Source organism: Numenius arquata, chromosome Z, assembly GCF_964106895.1.
Source record: "Numenius arquata chromosome Z, bNumArq3.hap1.1, whole genome shotgun sequence".
NCBI classification, from domain to species: domain Eukaryota; kingdom Metazoa; phylum Chordata; class Aves; order Charadriiformes; family Scolopacidae; genus Numenius; species Numenius arquata.
In genome coordinates, this window is record NC_133616.1 from 45,339,698 (window position 1) to 45,363,162 (window position 23,465).

The following is a 23,465-nucleotide window of genomic DNA, read 5'->3' on the forward strand; positions in this document are numbered from 1 at the left end:
ATACTTAAATGAAGGCAACTCAGGTGCTGTTACGCTGGCACTAGGGCACTGAATGAATGGCTGACATGTCGCAGTATGCAAATATATAGTTTAACTGCCAGCACAGAAACACAGATCTTAGTCACTGGAGTGTGTATACCCACCACAATGCAAAACTTTCTTTCAGTATGTCCCTAAAAAGCCACGGTTTTAGAAGCCCTGTGGTTGCACCGGGTAGTACCAAGTCCCTCCTCTTACTCTGTCCTTAATCATCTCTCTTGGCCCTTTGGGAACAGGACCAGGATACGCATGGTCTTTCTTCTGATGCAGTACTGGTACTGTTAGCTTACTAGACTAGCCTCGAATTATGCTTGGTTTTAGGCTTCCAATTTAAAAAATGTAATAGAGGTTCTCAATAAATTGATGACATCAACAACTATTTGTGTTCTTTTGTGGGGATTGCGGTGAAGAGAGAGAGAGTGACTATATATGTATAAAATACATGTATAGACATGTATATACACATATGCACACATACACCATCTGCATATTTTATTTGCAGGAAAACTGACTTACTAGCTTTCATGGTCAGTGCGCAGCTGACTATGTTTCATAGGAGTGCACAATTGCATTCTCCAGTACAAAGTTGGCTATTACATAGATCCTCTAATTTTTTTCTGCTTTCTCTTCATTCTCCAGGATTTAAGTGTTGCTTGTGTTTTGCTGTTGATAGCAGACATTCGGGAAGCACATGACAAGGAACAGAATAAACAAGTACATGCTGTACTTGCTGATCCTGGGCAGCTGTCACTGTTACAGCTTTAAAGAGTGCCAGATAAAGACCTGCAGAAAGAGTCCTTTGATACCTGAAGCGGTACTGAAATCACATCCACACCCTCAGATAACAATACCTAAGGGTATACACCTGTCCTGTATAATTTTCTGTCTGCCTTTATTCAGCCTGCCTCTTCTTTATGAATAATAGAACATAGTTGTAAGTTTAAAAATAACCATTGGAGTTTCTTGGCAGGAGTATTTTTAATGCCTACCTGTGTCCTAATGTAATTCACAGTGTTCTTAATAAAGTCTTGTACCAGCATGGCTGGGGGAATGGTGCAGGGGTGAAAATGAGCAGACGGGGCAGGGGTTGCTTATGGCACAATAGTCGCCAAAATAAATGTCCATATAATGGAGTAAGGAGGTTATAAAGGCATCAGGATGTCTAATACTTAAGGTAACCTAAACCCCAGTTTTCACACCCTTATCACTTAACGTAGTCACGTATTTCTTTTAATTAATAATTTTTGCTCTCATTGGTCAATGAATGCCTGCTAGATTCAGAACGGATTCCCAATCTCCTTTGGCAGTGTCATGTCTGAGCCGTGGCACTAGGACACCAACAGGATGGGTGTGCTGGTGGTGGCTAGGAATGGCAGTGTAGCGTGTTATGAAAGGGCAAGCTTCAATCTGAAATGAGAACCTTTAAAAGTAAAAGAAAATGGAGGTGTAACAGTGGCTTTGTGGCAATAGCTCATCTTCTGTTGCAGAGAACAGTGGATAAACAGGGAGTATGCACAATTTGACTGTCACATCCATGGCAATGGTTTATTGTAATTTATGCCGTTGAAAGTTACCTGTCTGTAAATAACACGTAATTTTTCTGTTCTTATGAATTTCACTGAATTTTCACTGAATTTTTTTTTAGAGTTGGAAGGGACCATAGAGATCATCTAGTCCAACTCCCCTGCTGAAGCAGGATTGCCTAGAGCATGTTAGAGCACTATGAGAATCATAATACCCTGGCACATTGCAGCCTTTTCATCTTTATTAATCATCCAAGACATACATAATTTAGAGCTTAAAAACACTGTTTCAGACAGCACAAGAGTTTTGGTCTTCTCAGGGCTGACAAGATAAAAAGCACTTGCAACAAAACCTCTAGCAAAAAATCCAGATAATGGCACTGTGAATGTTGATGTGAAAATCCTGTCTCAAACAATGCCAACCAAGTAATATCAGATGCAAAGCTTCAGATCAAATGGACGAACTGATACAATCCCCTTTTTTTTGTTAATATTATATAAAGTAAGTCACTTTTGTTTAATAATCAGGCCTCTGTCTTTACATTTGTATGGCATAAATCAGAGTTAAAGGATTTTTACATTTGTCTGCATGGAGAAATGAAATTTTTGATTTTCCCACCAACCATTCTCACTTTTTTCTTGTTCTCAGGAAGTGGGATTTTCACTGAGAGATGGATGTTAATTGCTTTAGAAACCACCATCTTGAAAGGTATGGGTTTTCCTGCAGACTGAAGACAGAGGAGGAAGGTCTGATGTGGAAAAGCCCTTAGCTGCTCTTCTGATGTTTCTGTACACAAGTGAGGTATTCCTGCACGTCATCTGGAGAACCGAGGATTAGAGGGACTCTCTGGTGAATATTCTCAGGTTTCACATCCAACACTGCCTCAGTCCCTGTAGTCGCCATCCCACCTGCCTGCTCAATGATGAAAGCCATAGGGTTGCACTCGTAGAGAAGTCGGAGCTAGAAAGAAAGAGGGAACTCGTGATTGCCTTTGGGGGAAAATACACCAAAAGACTTACCAGAACCTAACATTCCGTTCGTGATTTTTGAAAATTATGCACCGAACATCAATTGATCTAAACAGCGATGTCTCTCTATTGGCCCCTCCTTCTTCCCCCTCCTTTCCTCACCTCCTTTCACACCTGCTGTTTCAAGGAAGAGTGTACTGACCCTGCATCCAAGCATCACCACCATTGTTTCCAACCTGATGTATCAATGTGCAGCATCAGTGAAGCTGTATTTTGGCAAAAATGTCAAAAGTAGCATCATCAGCAAAACAGTTAAGCCAGATAAATTAACAGTACCAGGAAGGAAAAGCCAAAACAGCTTCTCATGTACAGGCTTTATGTGTTACCTCAAAGTTTGGGGTAACAGTGTTGTGTTTGGTCAGGATATTTTGGAGTTTGAAACTTGATGCTCCCAGTTTCAAATTTCAGGATTTGATTGTGGTCTTCAGAAGTGTGAATAGATATTAGTAGCCTGAACTCATCCAGATAGTGACTCTTCTCAGAAGTAACTGCAGTAATCACTAAAAGCAAATTTTCCTTTTTGGTGCAGAGGTACTTTTGGTTTGGACCTGGCATTTTTTCACATCTTTAAAAATGTTACTTTTAAAAATGTGCCTGTGTTCTGGTGGAATGCAAACTTTTTTGGGACATGAGCCAAAAGTTTCTGTGTTTAAAAGGACATATGCGATAGCTGGTTAATTTTAAAAAGACCTTATATTTCTGCAGGTTTAATTGAATCTTTGACAGTCTGTGAAGTGCTCATGTACAACAATGTTAGTACATACTATGTTTAAAGTGCTTTTCATATATGCAAGAGAGAGAATTTTTTCTGGGAAAAAGGAAGCATGATAGAATGCAACCATATACAGAGTCAAAGAAATGGGTCGGACACAGGACTTTACTACCCATCATTCCTTTATCATGCTCTTTGTAATAAAACCATGATATATCACAAACTCAAATAATGCATATTACCTTCATTCTTACCTGTGAAGCCTACTGAAGTGCTACTTCTGGTACAAGAACTCCATCTGACAGGCAACATAGGACCAATAGCCCTAGTGCATGGCCAGCTTTTGGAAGATCATGAGCCAGAAAACAGGAGTGGTACCACTGTGGAACCACATGCTGAGTTTCTTGTTGCTTAACTCTGACTATGTGGCTTAAGGAAAGCAGTTTTCCTTCAAGTAGTAGAGCAATTGCACTTAGGGGTCTTCACATGGGCTTTGTCTTCAGGTAGGTTTAACACTTTTCACCTAGTATAGAACTATAAGCTTCAAGTTCATAAAAAAAATGTTATCTAACATATCGTATTTGAAAAGAGGATCTATTTGTTGACTCATTCTGTGCTGATCATTGAGCATTTTGTTCTCATCCTTTCTTTAACTTAAAGAAGGAGCTCTACATGCAAGGGCTTATATGCATGTAATTTACATTTGCTTAAAAGTCTTTGGATCAATTCCAGTGACATTTACTTCCTCTCAGCTCTCTATCCAAGTGCATAGACTGTCTTTCAGGGGAATGATGATCAGGGCACCTGCCACAAAGGCATTATCTCTGCAACAAGAAGATGTTTATGTGAAAAGAACTCTGTATACTTGCAACTCTGAGAGGGAAAGAAGAAATCTTTTATTTGTAATGATAGTACAGTTTTGCTTCTTTCATTGCTCTTTCCGCTATGGCAGTGCAAGCCAGATCAGTCCAATAGTGAGTGTAGGCTAACTTGTGAAGCTATCTTGATTTCTATAAGATTATATAAGTATTTTGTATGTTTGTTACTTTGTCCCATTTCTCATCTTTTTTTCTACAACAGTGGTTTAACAGAGATTTCAAAACAGAAAACTTAATTTGAAGAGTCCAGTCAGCAAACCCATTTCTCCCACACACAGCGAATTCCTTTTTTGTCTCTTGCTCTGATACACGAACAGATCCACACTGTTTAATAGGTGAAGGGGGGTTGGGTTTTTGTTGTGTTGTGAGTTTGGGTTTTTTTGTTTTTCTTTTTCTGGGATGCTGTATCAAATATTTAAATCATATTTGCCTGGACAAAAATGCAGACATTTTCTGTTGTGTATTCTGAAGAGAGTCCTTTTCCTGTTCTCCTCATTTCCCAGACCACTTGGACCTGCTGTTATTATGATAAATGTGTGCTCACCAGGATGGAACCAGTAGTTGTCTGTCCCTAAAAAACTGTAGGCATCAGGGTGTTCTGATACCAGCATGGGAGACAGGGCAGGTAGTTTTATGAGGGCAAATTCCTGCACATACCAGCAAAGGACAGAAAAACATTTGAATAGAAGGTTTTAAGTATGGTATTGACCAGGAAAGAAGAAGGTCCTGGAGTCAGAACACCACGACCAATCTATTAAGCATTGAGCCAATAATTCCCTAAGCATGACCTGCAGGTTACTGGTTGTTCCTGGTTATAACAGATCTATTTTAAAACATATTTGTTTAAAAGTTTGGTAATAGGGGTATCTGATGCTGTAGAAGAAAAGTTGAGGTTGACTATGGTCCACAGCCCAGCAGATTCAGGGAGTCACTGCATTGCATTGCAATGCACCGCATTAAGTCACAGTGGGTTTTGTACAGATGTCCACATAGGAAGTCATATTTTCCCAGAATACTGATCTCAGCACACATGAAACTCACTTTCCACTGGCAGAGTCTTTCAGATCAGTTAGTAGAAGCCTGTGTTTGCAGGCCTGGTGATAGTAAGCTCAGTACCCTTTGGAAACAGTCGGTAGGCATACTTGGTTGTCTAACCATGTCTTGGTTCCTTAGGCCTGTGTTGTATCTGCCAGCTCTGCATAGGTGTCTCAATGGGTTTCTACGGCACTGAAATTTTTCTCTTTAGAAAAATTAATAAATCGCTTGGTTGAGGTGAAAATCATTTTACTAGTTTGTAATATAAAGGCACACAGGAAAATTTCTGGCCTAAATTGGCAATTGCCTTAATTTCTTTTGTAAATTCAACTGCTGACCATCATATCCATCAATAATTTTCTACAAGGGTGGAAAATTATTATCTGTTTATATATCTAAACTAGTCCTTTACATCTCCAGGAAAACCAGACGTATCAGGCTGACTAATTTCACCAGAGAGTAAGTCAAATGATTTGGCTTACCTTTCCTTTAGGACTCTTCTGATTAGCAGGATACATGAAAATCCCACCATACATCAATGTGCGGTGAACATCAGCTACCATGGAGCCCACATATCTGGCACCATAGGGGGAACTGCCATCCTAAAAAACATAAAACATTGTATCTACCAGGCTAGACAGCTGATAGCATGGCAAAATGTTATTTTGTTATGAAACAGGAATAAGAGCTACTTAAATCAATGTCTGCTTATGGACACTGTAAATGCATAAACCAGCCTGAAGCTTAGCCTTTTGTAAGACATAGTGATCATCTATGGGGTTCAAAAATAAGCACTTCAAAGAGCTGCATTCACAATATGGAAACCAGGGTGCCTGTAGTTTGAGTGCACAATTTGGTATCAACCCCCAGTCTGTGAAAAAGCAAAAACTTCAAACAGTGAGTGAAAGCTTCTTCATATTATCAGAACAAGGTACCCATTTGACTGCTGGTTCTTCGCTGAGTCCTAAGCAGGGTATGAGGAGGGATGTTACTTTTCGCTACACATCCAGGTGGTTCCCAGAGGACTCCAGTTTTTTCCTTCTAGCTTATTTGTCAAGTTCTGAAGTTGGTCATAGCATTCATTGAGAGACAGCAATTTATTAATGAATGTAGATCTCCTTTCTCTCAGCTTAGAATTTAATGTTGTTGTAGGAGAGGTCATTTTAGTGAGAGAAATCAGGGAAGTATTTGTATCTGTCTCAGGTTTCCTGGTTGTGAAAAATGGTAAGGTAGGAAATACAGAAGACAAGCAAGGTGTCTTGCACAAATAGAAGTTATATACACCAAGTGAGCTTCACCTGAAAAAAGCTATGCGTCACCATATTTTTATGAAAGGGAGACACACCATGCAAATATAAACTGAAGGAAATCTTTTTGAAAGTTTCTATGCCAAGAAGTCTGTTGGTCTTTTGATATCTCTCACTGTGTCTTCAATGAAGCAGATGATTTTTTGCCTCCCCAGAACATTGCTAGAGACTGGAACTTCATGGACATTTAATACACATATATATTTGCATATTGCAATGCTAAAATTTTGAAAATATCTCTGCATGTTTTTTTCTGTCTGGATCACTTGTCTAATAAAAGATCTTAGTGCTTTCTACAAAGCTCGCCTTGTGCTGATACTAGATCCAGAGAAATACATAGAGAATTTGTTCAGCAATGCCAGCTCCAAGACTGTCAGACATCACAAGGTAGTCACCCTTCCCAGCAAAATCATGAGATTAGCTGGGAGAAAAAAATCTACAAGTGGGAAGAAAAAAACTACAGATAGAAAAAAACATAATTCAATTTCGAAATCACTTTTTCAAACTGTTCTATGCAACTATAAAGTTTGAATATTTACTCTCTTTTAAAATGGGAATAGATTGTCATGAAATTGCATAATATAATGCAACACAGTACTAGCAAGTGGAGTCCAAAGCCACTAAATATAAGGCTTGGATATTTGATATAGCTGGTAGTAAAAATGGAACAGAGAACAGTTCCAGCCTAATAGGCCTTGTTCAGCTGTACTTGTGCTGATTTCCATGATTCTTTCTTCTTGTACATATTAGGAGAACTATTGGAAATTCAGAGGAAAACAACACAAAGTGTGAAAGACATGATGGATAAGACACACCATAGAGCTTTTATACTTAGTTTTGTTTAAATATGGCCCTATTATTTCCAGGCACACCTGAACAATATTTTCAAGTATTTCATCCCTTATTTTTCACAGCTTACCATCAAGTAACTACATATTTAGACTTCAAATTATAGCTTCTCCATCTCACAGGTGTTTACACTTGTGACTTTGCAACTGCAAAAGTCTGAGGTCAGACAAAACACCTTAGAAGGCATTAAAGAGAGACCAACACAAGTTTTCAGTGTAAGAAAAGACATTTTTCAGGCAAAGATGTGATTACAGTCTGAAATCTCCTTTAAAAATACAGTCAAAGGAAGAGCTCTCTTTTATGGTTTCAGAAGGTGGTAAAGCACATCTTAAGAAAAGTTTATTAAACATTAAGAAAAGTCATAGTACATTGTTCATAAGCAGGCCCTGAAACAGACTGCTAAGGACTGCTTCTATGACATTATCAAATGAAGAATCTGCAACCCACAAGTATAAAATTTACCAACCATGAGCTGCACAGCTGAGCTACCTGTGGATCTGAGCCATCAGATACGTTTGGGATGTGCTGGGTTTCCTATTTGTGTGCAGGTCATTTACACAGCTTATACATGGGCAGTGTTTTGTGAAGTTGATGAGATGCCACTCACAATTTTAGTTGCTTCTTACCCGGATAGAAATTCACCTAGCAACACAACACTGAGACTGTGCTGAGAAAAATACAGAAGAGAAATTCCTGCATTCTGGTACAGTCATCACTTGAACGACAGACTGAAATAAAATTTTCACCTCTCTTAACATCTACCTATCTGCTTGTGAGGAATAAATAGTCCTTTTAGTTACTAGAAATGTTACTTCTTATTTCTCTAGTTTGGTCACTTACGCATTTTCTTACAGACAAGAAAGTTAATAGGTGTTGCAATCATGTTGGCATATCGCCCAGGCTTTCTTCTCAAACAAAATAACAGAGCACTAATGCTAGTGAATTCATCCCAAGTTCTGAGTAATGCCAAGCTGTGTGTTTGCCCAGTCAGCACTTTGCACTGGTTCAGCTGATGCTAATGAAAGAGTTGGAGAACCTTGTTGTTCCCTTGGTCAGCATCCATGACATTTGAGTAAACTTGTGATTGCTCTTAGGTTCACCCTTTCCTCTGCTTTTCTTTGCTTAACCCGGAGGAACAAAAAGGGCTCATAACAGATAGGTCCTGTAATTTTTTTCTTAACAATGTGATGGAAGTCACTTTCTCACTTCTTTATTCTACTGATTTCTGACAGCTATGTTCCTACACAGCAGAACAAGACCATGTTTTCTTGCATAACTGTGATGACAAGCAGAGTGGGGGGAAAAGAGTCTTTTCTTCAATCTACAGCAACAACACCCTGCATCCCTCGTTCCATATACAGTTATGGTGACAAAAGCACAGTGTTTTTATTAGGTTTTTTTATGTCACTCGGGCACTGCTGGGCTGGCTAGCAGAAGAATGCTTCATGCTGAAATGTGCTGTTGATGATAAGTTTTTGATGGCATTGCTAAGGCAAATCCTTACTAAGGAAATCTCCATTGCATGGCTCTCAATCACCAAGCTGCAATGAAAATCAACTTCTCTTGTGGCCGTAGGAAGCAAAGATAAAAATAGGTGGCACAGCAAAGTATGATGATGCCCATGGCACGTTTCTGAGTTCTACCATCAGTGAACCAGTGCAAGCTAGAGGCTCGGGTCCTGCAGGCATTACTGGAGGAAGAATCCACTTTGGGAAGGAGTTAGAGTGAAATTTGTGCAGAAACAGTTCCTAGCCCAGAAGTGCCTGTTATATAGTGCAGACTGGAGTAAAAGCATTGCATTACAGGCAGTCTTGCAAATAGCAGCTTGCTCTTCAAGCTGGTTAAGCATCAGGAGATTTTGTGGTGCTTAACAAAGAAAAAGCTTTACTCTGGACTCTTGTTCCAAAAGAGGTGTGTATAGATGAGTATTTCCCACTAAGATCCCTGATGGCAATGGGAGGAGATTTACAGTTGACCTGCAGAACGGCAGCACTTTTCCATTGCTTTTAAGTCAGAATTGATGCCTTAGGTAGTCCACAAGAAACCTTGAGGGCGAACATGGCTTTGTAGTCCAAACTGTCTGATCTGGGATGCTATTGTTAGATACTAAGGGAAAACCCCTCCTCTCCACAGACAGTTGATTTGTAATGTTTGATTGCCAATGACAGTGATACAGAACATGGGATATGTTGTGGACAACATTCTACGTTGTTTGCCTGTTTTATTTTTAACTTTTCAGTTTTCTGTGGCAATGCTAGAGAGTCATCTGAGCAGCGTGTCGACCAAGAACCACAGGAAGGAACAAACAGAGGTAGGATCAAAGGGAAAAAAGGGATAACAAAGTGACAAGTAGCTGAAATTAATACCTAGTCTTTTGACTTCTAGTGGCCAGAAGGCCATAGGGTGATGGTGGGCCACCTGAGTAAGAAGGGGTCCCCCACACCCCACATGTCAGTTACTACTCAAGTCACAGGCAGGGGATCTGCAGCAGATACCTCCCAGTGCCCTTCTGTGTGCTGAAGAGGAGAAGACACAGACCAATGCTCCACCTAGGTGCTGCAGGGAAGGTAGGAGCAGCACCAATGTGGCTGTAGCTAGTAAGGCTTACAGAGTATGCCAGGAAGCAGGTTTCATGCTACAGAAGAGTGGCAACACCTCTCTCTTGTCCTTCCACAATGCATAATACCCTTTTTAAATCAAGGAGCTGAGTTATGCTGTTTCCAAAACACAGGATCATAACAACCTTTCAGATTGGCAGAGCACTTCCTTGTGCTTTGTGAGCATAACATTGGTGCTTCGGCCCTCCTCACGCAGACAACCCTACATCTCAGAGCAGCAAAGCGATGTGCTTGCTCAGCACCCTTGAGAAGGCTTCCCCTCCCCCAAAAAATCCATGTACTACTGTGGTTCTTGCTTTAGTAACAAAACCACCTTTCGCCAACTTCTGCTGCTTTAGTGCAAGAACACTTTCAATAGCTTTTCCTCAAATGAAGCACAGATTTGAGATAACATACTGTTTTCAAATGAGGTTTTTCCTGTATGTCCTAACCTAAGGATTTAGTGAATCACATGACAGAGCTGTCCTTTCAAGTAGCTTCACTTTCTAGAGAGCTTCCAGCTTTCCACATTGAGAGCTTGTGTTGTGTCCTCCTAGCATTGACTAGAGGCCATACAGAGCTGTATGTCTCCACAAGGAAGTTCATCAGACATGAGATAGTCTCAGCTTTTTCTCTCTGAGGGATACCGTATAATCCTCTTAACAGCAGAATATAGTGAAATTGTGCCTTACACCTTTTTTTTTTACCTTCAACCTGGGGCTTGGTTGGTGCTCCATATGATGCAAGTAGACAGTGCAAGAGTGATACTGCATCTCTCAGATGCAATTGATGCCACCCAGATCCCTACAAGCACCTTCTGGGCCATACATAGAATCTAGTCCCAAATGCCCAGCTGCACATATGACTGAGCTGCATATTCAGAAAAGCTAGAAAACAAGGGTAGTCTCCCCATTTTGCCAGCACAGTTTCAGAGCTTTGTTGAAAAAGAAAATGGTTCTTCATGTACAGCACATTTTCCTCCACACAGTGATGAGCAATCTATGAATTTACTTTCTAAGCTCTAAGTTATATGTCAGGGCACCAGAAACCAACACATCGGATACATATCCAAAATGAACCTGATAACACAAAAGAGTTACATGGGCTGAACTCAGCAAGGCCTTCAAATCCTTTCCCATTGTCCAGGACTGCATGGAAGGCAGTGCTTGGCAGTGCACAGCACATTAGGTACAGTGCTGATATTTTCTTACCTCAGGGAATTTCTTCTTCTGTAAATATTCTGTCATTGCAGGTTCAAAATACTTTGCATAACCTTCATTGAGACTGTATACCTTCCCTTTCTTCTTGATTTTAACATCTCTGTCCACCAAAATAAATTCACCAAGACCCTACAGAGGAACAAGATACCAGCTATTAGCAAGCAGCAAAACATTTTGTTGACTTTCCATAACAATTGTCATGCTAGAGATAGCAGAAATGCTAGCACAGCTTGGTCCTTTCAGCACCAGTCTTGTGTATAACTTCACAGTATTTCAAACAGAGCAGAAAGCACAGAATCTGCGTTAAGTTCATGAAAACTTCTCACACATTAGTAGTATGAACAAAAAGCAATTCGACTATAATAGCATATCAAATGAATACCAGTCGTTCCTGAAAGCAGAGGGATCGTGAATCTCTGTCCACAAATCATAACGTTACAAATTAAGAAATTACACTGCCTTCTGATTTTTGAACTCTTCTTGCCTGTCTTGTCTAAATATCTTAAAGTGAATGCGGTCAGCTCCCCCTAGGTGTTGCTGTCTGCAGTTTGAGTGCAACTTCCACCTTCTCTTCCTCTGCCTTTAACCAGAGCAGACCAGCTCCCCGTTCTTCCCACTTGGAATGAGCCTATTAATAAAAGTTAAAAGAGTTTTGATAATAATGCATCCTTTTATGATAAAGAATCCCATGTTATTGCCCATATCTAACACTGATGAGTGTTCTCAAATGAGTGATCTCCTTCCTGCATTCCTCCAGAAACGGTTGTTGGGCTCCTGAGCTGGGGACCAAGCGGTGGCACATGTCTGATTGTATGTGTATGGTTGTGCTTTTGCAAACTGTTGGGTACACAGCTTAAACGACTTAGCCTTAAAAATAAGTTGCACTCAGGAAATCAGACATCACTTTGCACAAACTATATCAACAAATATTCCTTGCCCCAGACTAAACGCTGAACATGCTGAGGTTCTTCTACAGACAGAAAGAGCAGGAACAAGAAAAAAGCAGAAGTCCTTCAAGTGGAGGCAAAGACACCGTTCAGAATAAATTTTCTTAAGCGTTTGTGCAAATCAGCAGTCTGGTTTGAATGAACAGGGTTTCAAATGCTGTTTAACCTAAACTCTCTTTCACTGAGTATTAAAAACAAACAGAGGTATTGTAAGCAACATACTCATGTATTACTAGATACTTGTAAACTGGAGGTGGGATGCTCCAGGATGTGGGTGAAAAAAGAATCGCATAGATTGCTTGGATTACAGAGACAAGGAGTAAGAAAAATGAGTAACTCAAGCACAGAAAGCTGTGGCAATGTGATTAACGCCACGACTGTACCGGATCCAGCATGAAGCAGTCCACTCCTTGCCCTGTGGAGAGGGCGACCAGTGTAGCACTCCCGTACAAGGCATAGCCTGCAGCAACAATATTGCGTCCAGGCTGCAAAGCATCTTTTTCAGAGGGCTCCTCGTCTGTTTCCTGAGGAAAAATGACCATAGGACTGAAGGTTAAATTCTTATAAGAAACAATAAAAGCAACACTTCAATAATAACATGGGGCAGATTTCCTTTTGGTGTCTGTGGAGGCCTTTGAAACAACCAAAATAGAGATTATTCCCCCTAGTTCACGGCAAGTTTGGTACAGGTACATGTGCACGCTGAGACAGGACCTTGAGAGTTTGTTGTTTTATACATGTCATGCAATCAATACGATACCTGCAATAAAGCTGATACCTTCGCATTACAGCCCAGTCTATTAATTCAAGATCATCAGAAATCTGAGACAGAAGAGGGGTACTAATTTTCTGGCAATGTAAACATAAGCTGTCATACTGACACCCCTCAGAGGGAATAACTGAGAGGTGAATGCAGTAAATGACATTACAGACAAACTTCTTCCAGTAATGCAGAATAAAAGGGTAAATGGTGCAACATGATGGAACTAAGATTGTGCATTGTTCTCTGCTGGTGAAGAGATGGGTAACTGAAGCAATATAAATGTTTCTATTATATATAAAATAACAAATCCACTTGCATGTGTAATGTGTGTGTGTGTGCAGCTATGCATATATAACCCTACATAGACCATTCACATGGGACTTGACTTCAGGCTTTTAATCAATTTCCAACACTCATATTTTGATTTGGCACTTTGGTTATCACAGAACCACAATAGCCCAAGCAGACCTGGTGCAAATATTTCCAGCCAGCTCTGGGGGTGCGCCTCAGCCATGGCTTACGAGAGTTTGACTGGTGAGGTGAGAGAGAACAGCCAAGAGTACTTGGGAAGGCTGGCTCCAGCCTTCACCTCCTGGGACTAGAAAGTGGGTAGGGAATGTTTGATCTTTGTGTTTCTTTAAAAGCTTGTCAGTTGTGGCAGATCTTCTGTGGATGTTTTGATGGCAGTTTACAAGGAATCAAAATGAGAGCCCTCTGAGAAATTTTCTTCAGGCACTGGTTTAGCATTTTATTGATCCAAACTCAGACAGTTTCTCAGTGGTTACATAGTCGCAATTAGGCTGAGTACCGGCTAAATGGAAATAGCAGGCCCAGCCCAAAATATGTGTTTAAAAAAATAAAACTGACTGGAGATCACTTTGTGGTGGAAATAAAATATTTGATGAATATTGAGTACATTCTTTAAAAAAACAACAATGAATTTCACAGATATTTTGCAAAGGAAAACACCTCTCCTCCAACAGAAAAATTCTCTGCTTTGTCCGATGGCAAGGAACTCTCAAGTTGCCATGGTCTTAGCAAGGTAGAAGGCTAAGGGTAGCCTGGGGATCCCATTTGTTATTGTATACCAACATTTAGAGAAGAACTAGATTTAGGAACACTAAAATTACATATTTCATGTCATATGAAGACAGTAATTCCACATAAAAATGTTTTAATTTTCAGCTGATTTTGTTACTTTTGTTACGTGTACTTACAGAGTTTTTAGCTGTATTCCTATCAAAAATTATTATTGTTATTGTTATAATTATTATTTTGCCAAGTTCTTCTGTGGAAAAAAATCCAGTTCCTAATGACCTCTTCATGACAGCTGAAATATAGCATGTAAAAATACATCTGGTACGCACTCCCTTGGAATTACTCTATGTCGGGCTCCTTTTTCAGGGAGTTTCTAATGCATATGATGAAGACTAGTTAAAACCCCTGTTTGTATATTCCATTAGTGTGGAATATTCACTATTAGTGGCTAATCTTTTGCTAAACAATCTTTTATATAACCAACTATTATACCCTACATAGCATCTTCTCTTTCAAAAATATATCCCCATTGCACATACATCTCAATATCAAAAGCAACGGTTGTCTATAATAAACTAATTATTTGCAGCATTAAATGCAGAATTATACATTTACACCACTAGTTGCAAACATATTATGATTCTCCTAGCTTCTTGTATGCTTTTGTCATTAAATAAAAATGAATTTTGTATAAACACAGTAGAGAGATTAATTTTATAGAACATGGTATATGTAGCTGCTGGTTACATATGATATTGATTTAAAATGTATTTTTCTGAAATAAGATTTTCACTCCTATCTCTTAAATGCATTTTCTGTGTTTATATGGCTGAGAAACCACATATTTGTTAACTGTTCTGAAAAAACAGAGGAACTCCTCCCTCAGGAGATGAACAGTTGGACAGAATTCACTTGTTTTTTCATCCCTATTCACAACTTTGTTTCGAAGAGCAAGCCTCCAAAAGGAAGGAAAAAAAGCTCAGTCTCAAACAAACATTTTGCAGAGCTTTTCAGAATGTAAAAAAGCTAGAGATCAGCTGATATTTCACTGTTAGGACTGCAAGAGTTTTGTCCTGCCAAGTACCGTGCACTGTGAAACAAACTAGGGAATTAAGCTGAATATTTTCACTTCTTTCCAATGCACAGAGAGATTCCCTATCTATTATATTTTGACTACAAGATGGTGGTAGTGAAATCTCTTTAGAGGTCTTTTTGCAAAGTACTGAAATAGGCAGAGGGACTGCAGAGAAGCTCTGAGGAGTGTTGACACAGTTACGTTGGCTCATTGGTGTTAAGCAGATGAAACAAGGTCACCAGAGTCTGGCTATAGGGGTACCCTCAAGTGATATCTTGTTTGAAAATTTTTGCATGTATGATTTGCCAACATCACATGAGGGAGTCCTCATCAGCACTGGGAGTAGCTCTGGAAGGACTTGGTTTGCAGGTCTCTGTTTGTATCACATGTTTCCTGAGTATCTTTTGTGTTTGTCCTGAATTCTTACACCTTCTGCCTGAGGGATTGCATGGAGAGAGTGACATTGTCCTTATGACAAAGAAGGGTGGGCAAATAAAATACATCTGAGGATCCAGGCAACGTTACAAATTAAAATCAGAATGAAACAGCAGCAGAGTTTCATAGCATATATGTGGACTATGAACAGAGCTGTAGATTCAGCTCAGTCATATGAAAAATTGGGAAGAATCCAAGCAAAAAATGCTTATTTTTTGTCACCACATCCTGACAATCCAGCAGCTGAGAGTCCCTTAGTGGCAGGGACTGTCAAGGTCCTATGGCTTGCTCTGGCTTCTGCTAATTCAGCAAGGCTACTCCTTCAGCCCCACTTTTCTGACGTTTCTGGTCTGTTTAACAATACCTCCCGTGCTTCCAAAAGCAAAAGATGGGTGGAAAAGTAAATAAAACTTAGATGGCATTTATTTCCCAGTGTCTTTCTCTAAGAAACTGATGCAGTGCTCTTCTGGCAGGAGGCAATGGTACCATGGTGTGGTGGTGGCTCAGGATTGGGAGTTGCCAGAGAACCATTTTCAGTTTTGAATAAAAAGAGGCAAATATTTTAGTTCTAGAGGGTATGTCTTTGGAAATAAAGTTAGGGTGCTGACATTGTGAGAAAATCAGTCATGCGATCATCTGAGAACTGGAAAGTACCAAATATCAGACAGGTGTTAAGGATCATCCTTTGGAATTACAATTTTTCCAGCTCTTTCAAAATTATGTTCATGAACTTTAAATGGCTTGAATTTATATTTTCTTTTTTAAGTGATTCCCATCCACTGGGATAAACTTCTCACTTTTATTCCTTTCATACTACCCTTCTGTAACAATGAATAAACCACTTATTATTGTTTCATTATTTCAAAGGATTTGAAGTTAATAGTGTTGCTATGAAATTGCCTTGTCTGAGAGGAAGGCGCATTAATTAACATGTACTTTGGAATTAGCATTTTAACGGAAAGAATTATGCAAGTGAAAAAGTCTGTAAATTTAACATTGTTTCTAACTTTCCAGGGAAAATTGGTAAGTTGACAAACTGTTTCATCCTAGCAGCAGGGGTTTCATTTGAATATGAAGCATTTGTACAAAGCAATGTAATTTTCTTTTTATGAAGCACTGAAGGATATCCACCCACATGAAAACCAGTTACTTGGAAACAGTATTTACAACAAATATGTTAATATATATTAGAGCAACAACTATGGAAGGACGGGAAAATTAATTGAAAACTTGAGCATTTGGGAAAAATGTGAGTTCTCTGGGAAATGTTTCAGTCCTGAAGCAGAATCCTAGGGAAGACTGAGCAGTCCATAGTCTTTACACACATTAGCAGGTAAATTAAATCTAATCTCTATTTCAACCTGCTAAGCTATATTAATAACACTGAGCTCTTGCCTTTATATTTATGCAGAGTAACATAACACAACACTTCTAAAGAGAAAGCTAATGTTTAATATTTGTAAGATGGTGCTTACCACCTTTAAGAATAGTGGACAAGGCAGTTATTGCCTACGGTAAGTGTCAGGAGGCGCTGTAGTCTCTTAGGCTTTCGTTAGAAAGATAAATGAAAAGAGTTGGGACCCCTTTGTTTACCATAAGGGTGTCTGGCAGGGATTGCATCCATACAGAAAGCTAAGCTTTCTTCCCTGCAAAAGCAAGGTGGTAGACAGTACTGGAGGTAGTCCCTGGGCTGCTCTTTCCACAAGCCATACCCAGGCATCATCTCAGTGTTGTCTGGCCTGGGCTGTATTTGTGATGGGGGTTTGCACTACCCATTAGCAGAGTGGAGAGCCATATGCCAGCACTTGGCTTGTGCCGTGACCCTCTTGAGATTGTGCTGTAACTATTTGGTTTACTAGTAGATGTGTATTCTCAACAGTGAAGATTAGTGTACTACCTACCAGAAATGCAAAAAACAAGGACTGCCCAATTGAAAATTGGAAATTAAAAGATGAGAGTAGACTTCAAAAGCATATCTTCATATGTTTGAAGTGTAGTGTCTGAGTCTGCAAAGACCTCCTTGCAGTCACAAGTGCTGTAAATGTTACTTCAGAATAGTGATGGCTGAGGGTCTCCCATAGTCATATGACTGTGAGCTCAGGCTTTAGGAAAAACACCAACTGCTGGGAGATTAGCAATCAAATCACAAGACTTGGCATGACTCTAACTATTAATGTTTGTTAATTGGCTGTGTAGTTGCTGTTCTGTGCAGCTCCATGGCAGCAGACGTGCTGGCAAGACCCTGGTGGCTGTAGGTGATTGCTTCCTTCAGTCTCAGGTGGCCTCCATTGTTGGCATGCTTATAAACCCCTATCCATAGCAGGCATGTTAACTCGCACTGGAAGGCCACCACACTGCTGACCATGGTATGGTCCAGGCAGTGACCGTCAGCCCTCCTCAGTCAGTATCGTGGGCACCACAACACCCCTCAGCTATCCTGCAGCAAGTGAAGCATCTCTGAAGGACTCAACTAGCTGCCTGATGGTGAGAGGGTTTTATTTAAGTGCCTGTGTGTCTGGAGGAGGGAAGTGCTGATACCTAACAATTTCATGGGGCTGAGTGTCCCCTTCCTGGGAATTCAGGCAGCATTTTAGCACACATGAATCTCAAGTGTTACCTCTTCTCCTCTTTCAGAGGCTCTGTTGATCCTAAAGACTCTTAAAGTACCCAGGGAAGAAACTAAGCAAGCTGGTATACCCGAGACATTTTTCTTTCACCAAGTGAATTGTGCCACGTGTGCTTCATTCACACTCTTACCTTTTTGTAGATAGCAAATATTGTTCCTATCGGTGCCAAGCAGTCAATATTGGATGAGCCATCAAGGGGGTCAAAGCACACCACATATTTACCCTAAAACAGAAAGGGCAAGGGAAGCATTAAGTGATCTGTAGTCTTGCACTGTTATTTCTTTTTACTTGACAAAACCTGGGGTTTTGTGACTGCATTTAGCCCTGCAAGCACTCCTGACACCGCTTGCCAGAGAAGGCTGCACTGTTGACCCAGGTGGCCCTGCAGCACAACACCCACTCCCTGCAGGGCCTGCCAGGGAAATAGGAGAGGGCATGTTTCTGCTCAGAGAGCACAAAACCTGATGACAGAAAGGAGCAGTCCTCTACTGCCACACAGTGCAAGAACTCGCTTGAAAGCAAAAGGAGTGACTCATTCTGGAAGCAAGCGTCTTCCTCAAGTAAATATGTGTTGTTTTGTTACATTTTGTTCTGGATGAAAAGGTTCACCCATGATGTGAGGTTTGACAGTAAGAAGGTAGAAAGAAGACACCTCAGGGAAAGGGTTGGTTACATCAGCCTGAGCAGCATCTCGGTGCAATAGGAACCCCTCCTAAGGGAAGCCTGATGAAGTAGTCAGGTGTTTCCTCTGAGCGTGTAACGTAAAACCCAGTTTTGCCAGCTTCTCATCTCATTTTGTCTTGCCTAAATATTAATGTAATCCAAAACTATTACACTGGCGGTCAGGCAATGTAATAGTACACTTACACATGGGATCTGGGGTGTATTAACAAGCTCCAAAATAATTATTTCCCTGCCCTCCCCACCCCCCAACTTTAATAATCATTTCACCCTCCACAGCTCTGTTAGCTGTTGAAACCATGCCATCCGCCACAGTTATTAATCAAAACAATGCAGTAATGCTGCAAATTTTCTGAATTCCCCCCGGGAAGGGTTGATTTTGGGGTTAGGCCCAGGTTTCATATTTGAAACAAGAGTGCCACCTGCTGCTGCCTGAGCCGATAACCCCCCTGCAGGAAGTTGCTGCACAGACCCGCTTGTCTTTTGGGGTGATGATGGCCTCCTTGTTCTCCTCCGTGACCAGGACGCAGGTGCTGTAGGAGGACTGGAGCATATTAATCACCAGGGAGTTGGATAATACATCCAGCTTCTTCACTTCGTCACCAGTCACATTCACAGTGCCAGCTATACCAAACCTACAGAAAAGTAAAAATATCAAGAAACCTGAGGGAGGCCAATGTTACAGGTTTTTAAGAAAAAAACAAGCCAGGAGGGCTCCTTCCTCTCATCTTCCCACACCTCTAACTTTTGTATTAAACTGCTAAGGTGCATTAGGAGATGGTTGCTGCTGCTAGAAAATAAAAGGGTGAATGAGATAGAGAAAGGGTGATGGCACCATTTTGGGGCTTTACCTATGTCCTTTTGCTTGGATATTCTCCAGGCCAGGAGCAGAGCCCACAGCCATGCCAGTGGATGCCAGGCTTCCCTAGCAGCCCCACAGAGCAACTGGAAGTAGCTTTGAGGAAGGAAAAGGGGCAGTCAACATCTGCATTATTTTCTGCTGGTGGCTGCTCAGAGCTCCATAATGGTTCTTTAACACACATCCACTCAGTCCCCAGCCACCACAAAATCAGAAGTTTTAAAGATACCCCCAGATAATTCCCCATGCTGAACTGTATCTCAGGATCAAGGCCGGTTTTATTTGGCGATGCTTGGCTGAGTTAGGATGATGCTTCCGTTTCCTATCCTGATTTTAGCAATATTCTAATGCTGTAGTATATAGTACTGTACATATTTCTGAGATTTCCATTTGAGGAAGCATGTGCGTGGTCTGGGCATTTTGGAACTAAAAGGAATGGTACAGGGAATAGATATAGCATTTTTATGTTATTGAAAAAAATAAAATAGTTGGGGGCAGGGTAGGTCTTTTGTCTCACCCAAAGCTCAAAACTGCCTGATGATTTTCAGAAGTATGGACACTCTATTTCAGCATGCCAAGTTTGAGATACTGGAAAGGAACAGGATTTTCAGGGCATTCTCCAGGTAGTGTGTTTTCAGGCACATTCCTAGCTCAACTCTATGGCTTGGAAAAAGTTCTTCTTTACTTTTTGAATAGCAAATTTGTTAAAAATTCATGCTAAACTCTTCAACATTAAAGAATTCACTTCACAGTCTCTTATTTGGAGGGGGCTAGGAAAATCAGAGCTCTCTAACTTCACAAATGCAGGTGGATGCAAGCCAGTCACTGTGGTTGAAAGTTTGCCGTGTGAATTTCTGAAATTTTGTGGTTAGTTGCAGTAATTTGAATGGTGCAAGTTACTCCTTTTTGTATTTGGATACTTTAGATATTTCTGGTTCAACACCTGAAACTTTATAGAAAGAGACATTTGCTCTTTAACATAATGGATGTTTTCCTTCTGAAGGGGAGATTGATCTAGCATAGTAGCCATGTGTCCTTAGGCTAGATGGCTATTCCACTTCTAGTCTATCAAATGGAGGTTCTCGCCACTTATTAAATGCTTCAAAGATTGTATATTGAAAGATAAAAATGAGATATAAGCAACTGTTCCTCTAGGTCAGGGAGGCGAAACGGCTCAGCTTCACCTAGTAAGTACAGAGACAAAGTGCAGTTTAACAGTTAAGGCACAGGAGCCTGACACTGCTGTAAACTTTGAGTACGTCTCATGTCCTCTTGACATATTATGGTCCATGCCCATAAAGTGAGGGTGGTAATATTGAGACATTGAATTAATGATTTGCAAAGATCATTGAGGACTTTGACCAAATAGTCAACAGAATCGCAAAAAAAAATTCTGTGTCCTACATTTTGGTGTTTCCATGCAAAAAAACGAACAAAAGACATCAAAACCCAAAAAAACAAATTACAAATGTTGTCTTTCTTGTACAAATATATTCCTTTTTTTTCTTTATGCATGTACGCATATGCACATACAAAGGCATGTACAGAAGACTTATATTTCAACACATCACAAAACCTGTATATTTTAAAAGCATAATTTTATTAGGATGTTCCAGCTCTTTGAACTGCTTCAGATAGATCACCTTTAAAAGAATGAAACCCATGTCTATTTCACCTGGCTGTGTGAGAACAGCTTGGTTCATTCCAGGCTTTGCTAAGGAAATTCTTTATTCCATTTGCTAAACCACTTAATGCCAAATTGTTGTGTGTGTTTTTCATATAGGGCCTTTTAAGACTGCCCACCTGTCACCTTGATACTAGGTAAGGAAGGAAGGGGAAATGCAATCATGCATGGCAGCAAATGGCGTTTTTTGTGGGGCTGTTGCTTTAGAGCATTACTTATACTGCAGTCAGGCAGAACATCAGCTTCACAACACAAGCCAAGCCCTGATTCACACAGCTCAGCACCCGACTTGGATGTTAGCAGGAAATATCACAGTGTGATACTCTGCATTAAAAATATCATGGTGTGATATTCAGCAAATTCACAGTAGATTTAAAAGTAGATCAGTATCAACATATACAAGGGATAAGGAAGTGAGCAGTGCATTGAAGTTCTGACAAATTTTTAGAGTAAAATATTACAGAACAGTAGTTAGTCTAAATGTCTATCTTGCACTCAATGTTAAAATGCTCCCGAAAGAGAGATCTCCCACTTTCCACTCTTGATAATGCAGGCTCTGAACTCATGCCTGCAGTCACTCGGCTTAAAAAAAGACACTTCCAACATATTTATGAATCCCTGTCCTCTCCCCAGCCTTGCTGTGCAAGTAGCTGTCTGTCTACATCCTCCTCCTCCCCATATTGCTAGGTAGGACTCACATGTGGGCAAGGCCTGCCTTTCTGACTGCAGAGGAAATGGCCTTTATGGCAGTCAGCATGGAGTTGAGCAGCTGTGTCAGCTCCCCAGTCGCTCCTTTAACGCGGCGTCCCTTCTCCATAACGAATCGTGTGAGAGTCAGCATATCCGTTTCGAAGGGGGTTTTGTCGGACATTTTTGCTGGGTACCAGAGTTCCTATCTTTTCAGCTGGACGAGACGCTTGCTCCGTTGAGATCCTGGGTAGCTGTTTTATTTTGAGGCAGAGCTGTTGGCTGGGTTGCTGGTCAGAGTTTATTAAGATGTTTCTGAGACCATGTGATTGAGTGCTCAGAATAACTGCACCCTAGGCTGGTTCCACAGCTCTTCCAGGATGCGGGAAAGGAGCCTGAGACAGGACTACAGCTGAGCGACCACTGCTCCAGCTGCCCTTCCCTCACACTGAATCTAGTGCTGTGCAGATCCAGTCACACATTCTAACTGCGTGTTAGACTGCTTATAATGCAAAACTCCTGCTGGGTGCTTAGCTGGAAACTGCTTTCCGGTAGCCGCTGCTCAGCCGTAAGCACGGATGAGCAAAGTCACGATGCCAAGGCCAAAAGGCAAGGCAAAGCGCACGATGTGCAAGGCAGCAGAGCACCCGCCGCGCTGTGACTCCGGATGGTGAAGTTCCCTTCCCACATTGCCTCAGTCCCTGCTTGCTTAACCCCTTTTGGCCTTCCCCATAAAGGAAAGTTTTGAACATGTATGGCACATCCCAGGGCAATCAACCGGAGATGCAGGGTGCATCTGGACATGTATTTATTAAAGATGTTTTACATTGCTAGTAGATTGCTGTGATTCCATTTTAATGACTTCATTCCTAGTCTGGGCTACTTGTAATAATATATAGGTCTTGCATGAATCAGAAGTATTGGTGAGCTGTGGCTTGTTTGGTTACAAAGTAATTATTTTTTCAATAATTTACAAATGAAGCCTTTTGTGTCATAACTCACAAAATTAAATTTTACCTTGGCTTTGCTATTTTAGTGCACCATGTAAATACAGGTATGTCCAAGTTTGCAATTATACTGCCAATAACTCTTTACAAACAATATACTTGGATGACATGAAGCTAATGTGAAGGTAGACAGAAATGCCAGTGAACTACTTCCATGCTATCTGGAACACCGGAATTACCCATGTTAATTACAGCACTATCTTCCCACTCAGATAAGGCAGTAAGAACAATTATATGTTGTAGCCTTCATTGTACTTACTACAACTTTTTATTTTTAAGCAGAATACCTGGAAAGCCCACAAGCAAAACAAGCAAATGAGGAGTTAAAGAAGAAAAGTTTCATTGAGTTTCATTGTTATCATTCATTTCACCAAAATTACTGTGCTAAAATCATGTCAGAAAAAAAAAAAAGTAACAAAATTTTTTTTGTTAAGAGGAACTGCAGCTGTAGGCAAAGAGTTTGGATTTCCCTC

At 40.5% G+C, this 23,465-nt stretch overlaps 1 protein-coding gene across 1 annotated transcript; it reads right to left on the reverse strand.

Annotated features, from left to right (window-relative positions):
* Nucleotides 1-517: 517 nt before the first annotated feature.
* Nucleotides 518-22,432, reverse strand: LOC141476929 (fructose-1,6-bisphosphatase isozyme 2). The gene is made up of 7 exons (XM_074165860.1): nucleotides 21,997-22,432; nucleotides 19,228-19,390; nucleotides 18,205-18,297; nucleotides 12,520-12,660; nucleotides 11,181-11,318; nucleotides 5,699-5,818; nucleotides 518-2,523 (listed from the first exon to the last, which is right to left on the reverse strand). Exons 1-7 carry the CDS (start codon nucleotides 22,167-22,169, stop codon nucleotides 2,329-2,331), a joined length of 1,023 nt encoding a protein of 340 aa, XP_074021961.1. The 5' UTR covers nucleotides 22,170-22,432; the 3' UTR covers nucleotides 518-2,328.
* Between the last annotated feature and the right edge of the window lie 1,033 nt (nucleotides 22,433-23,465).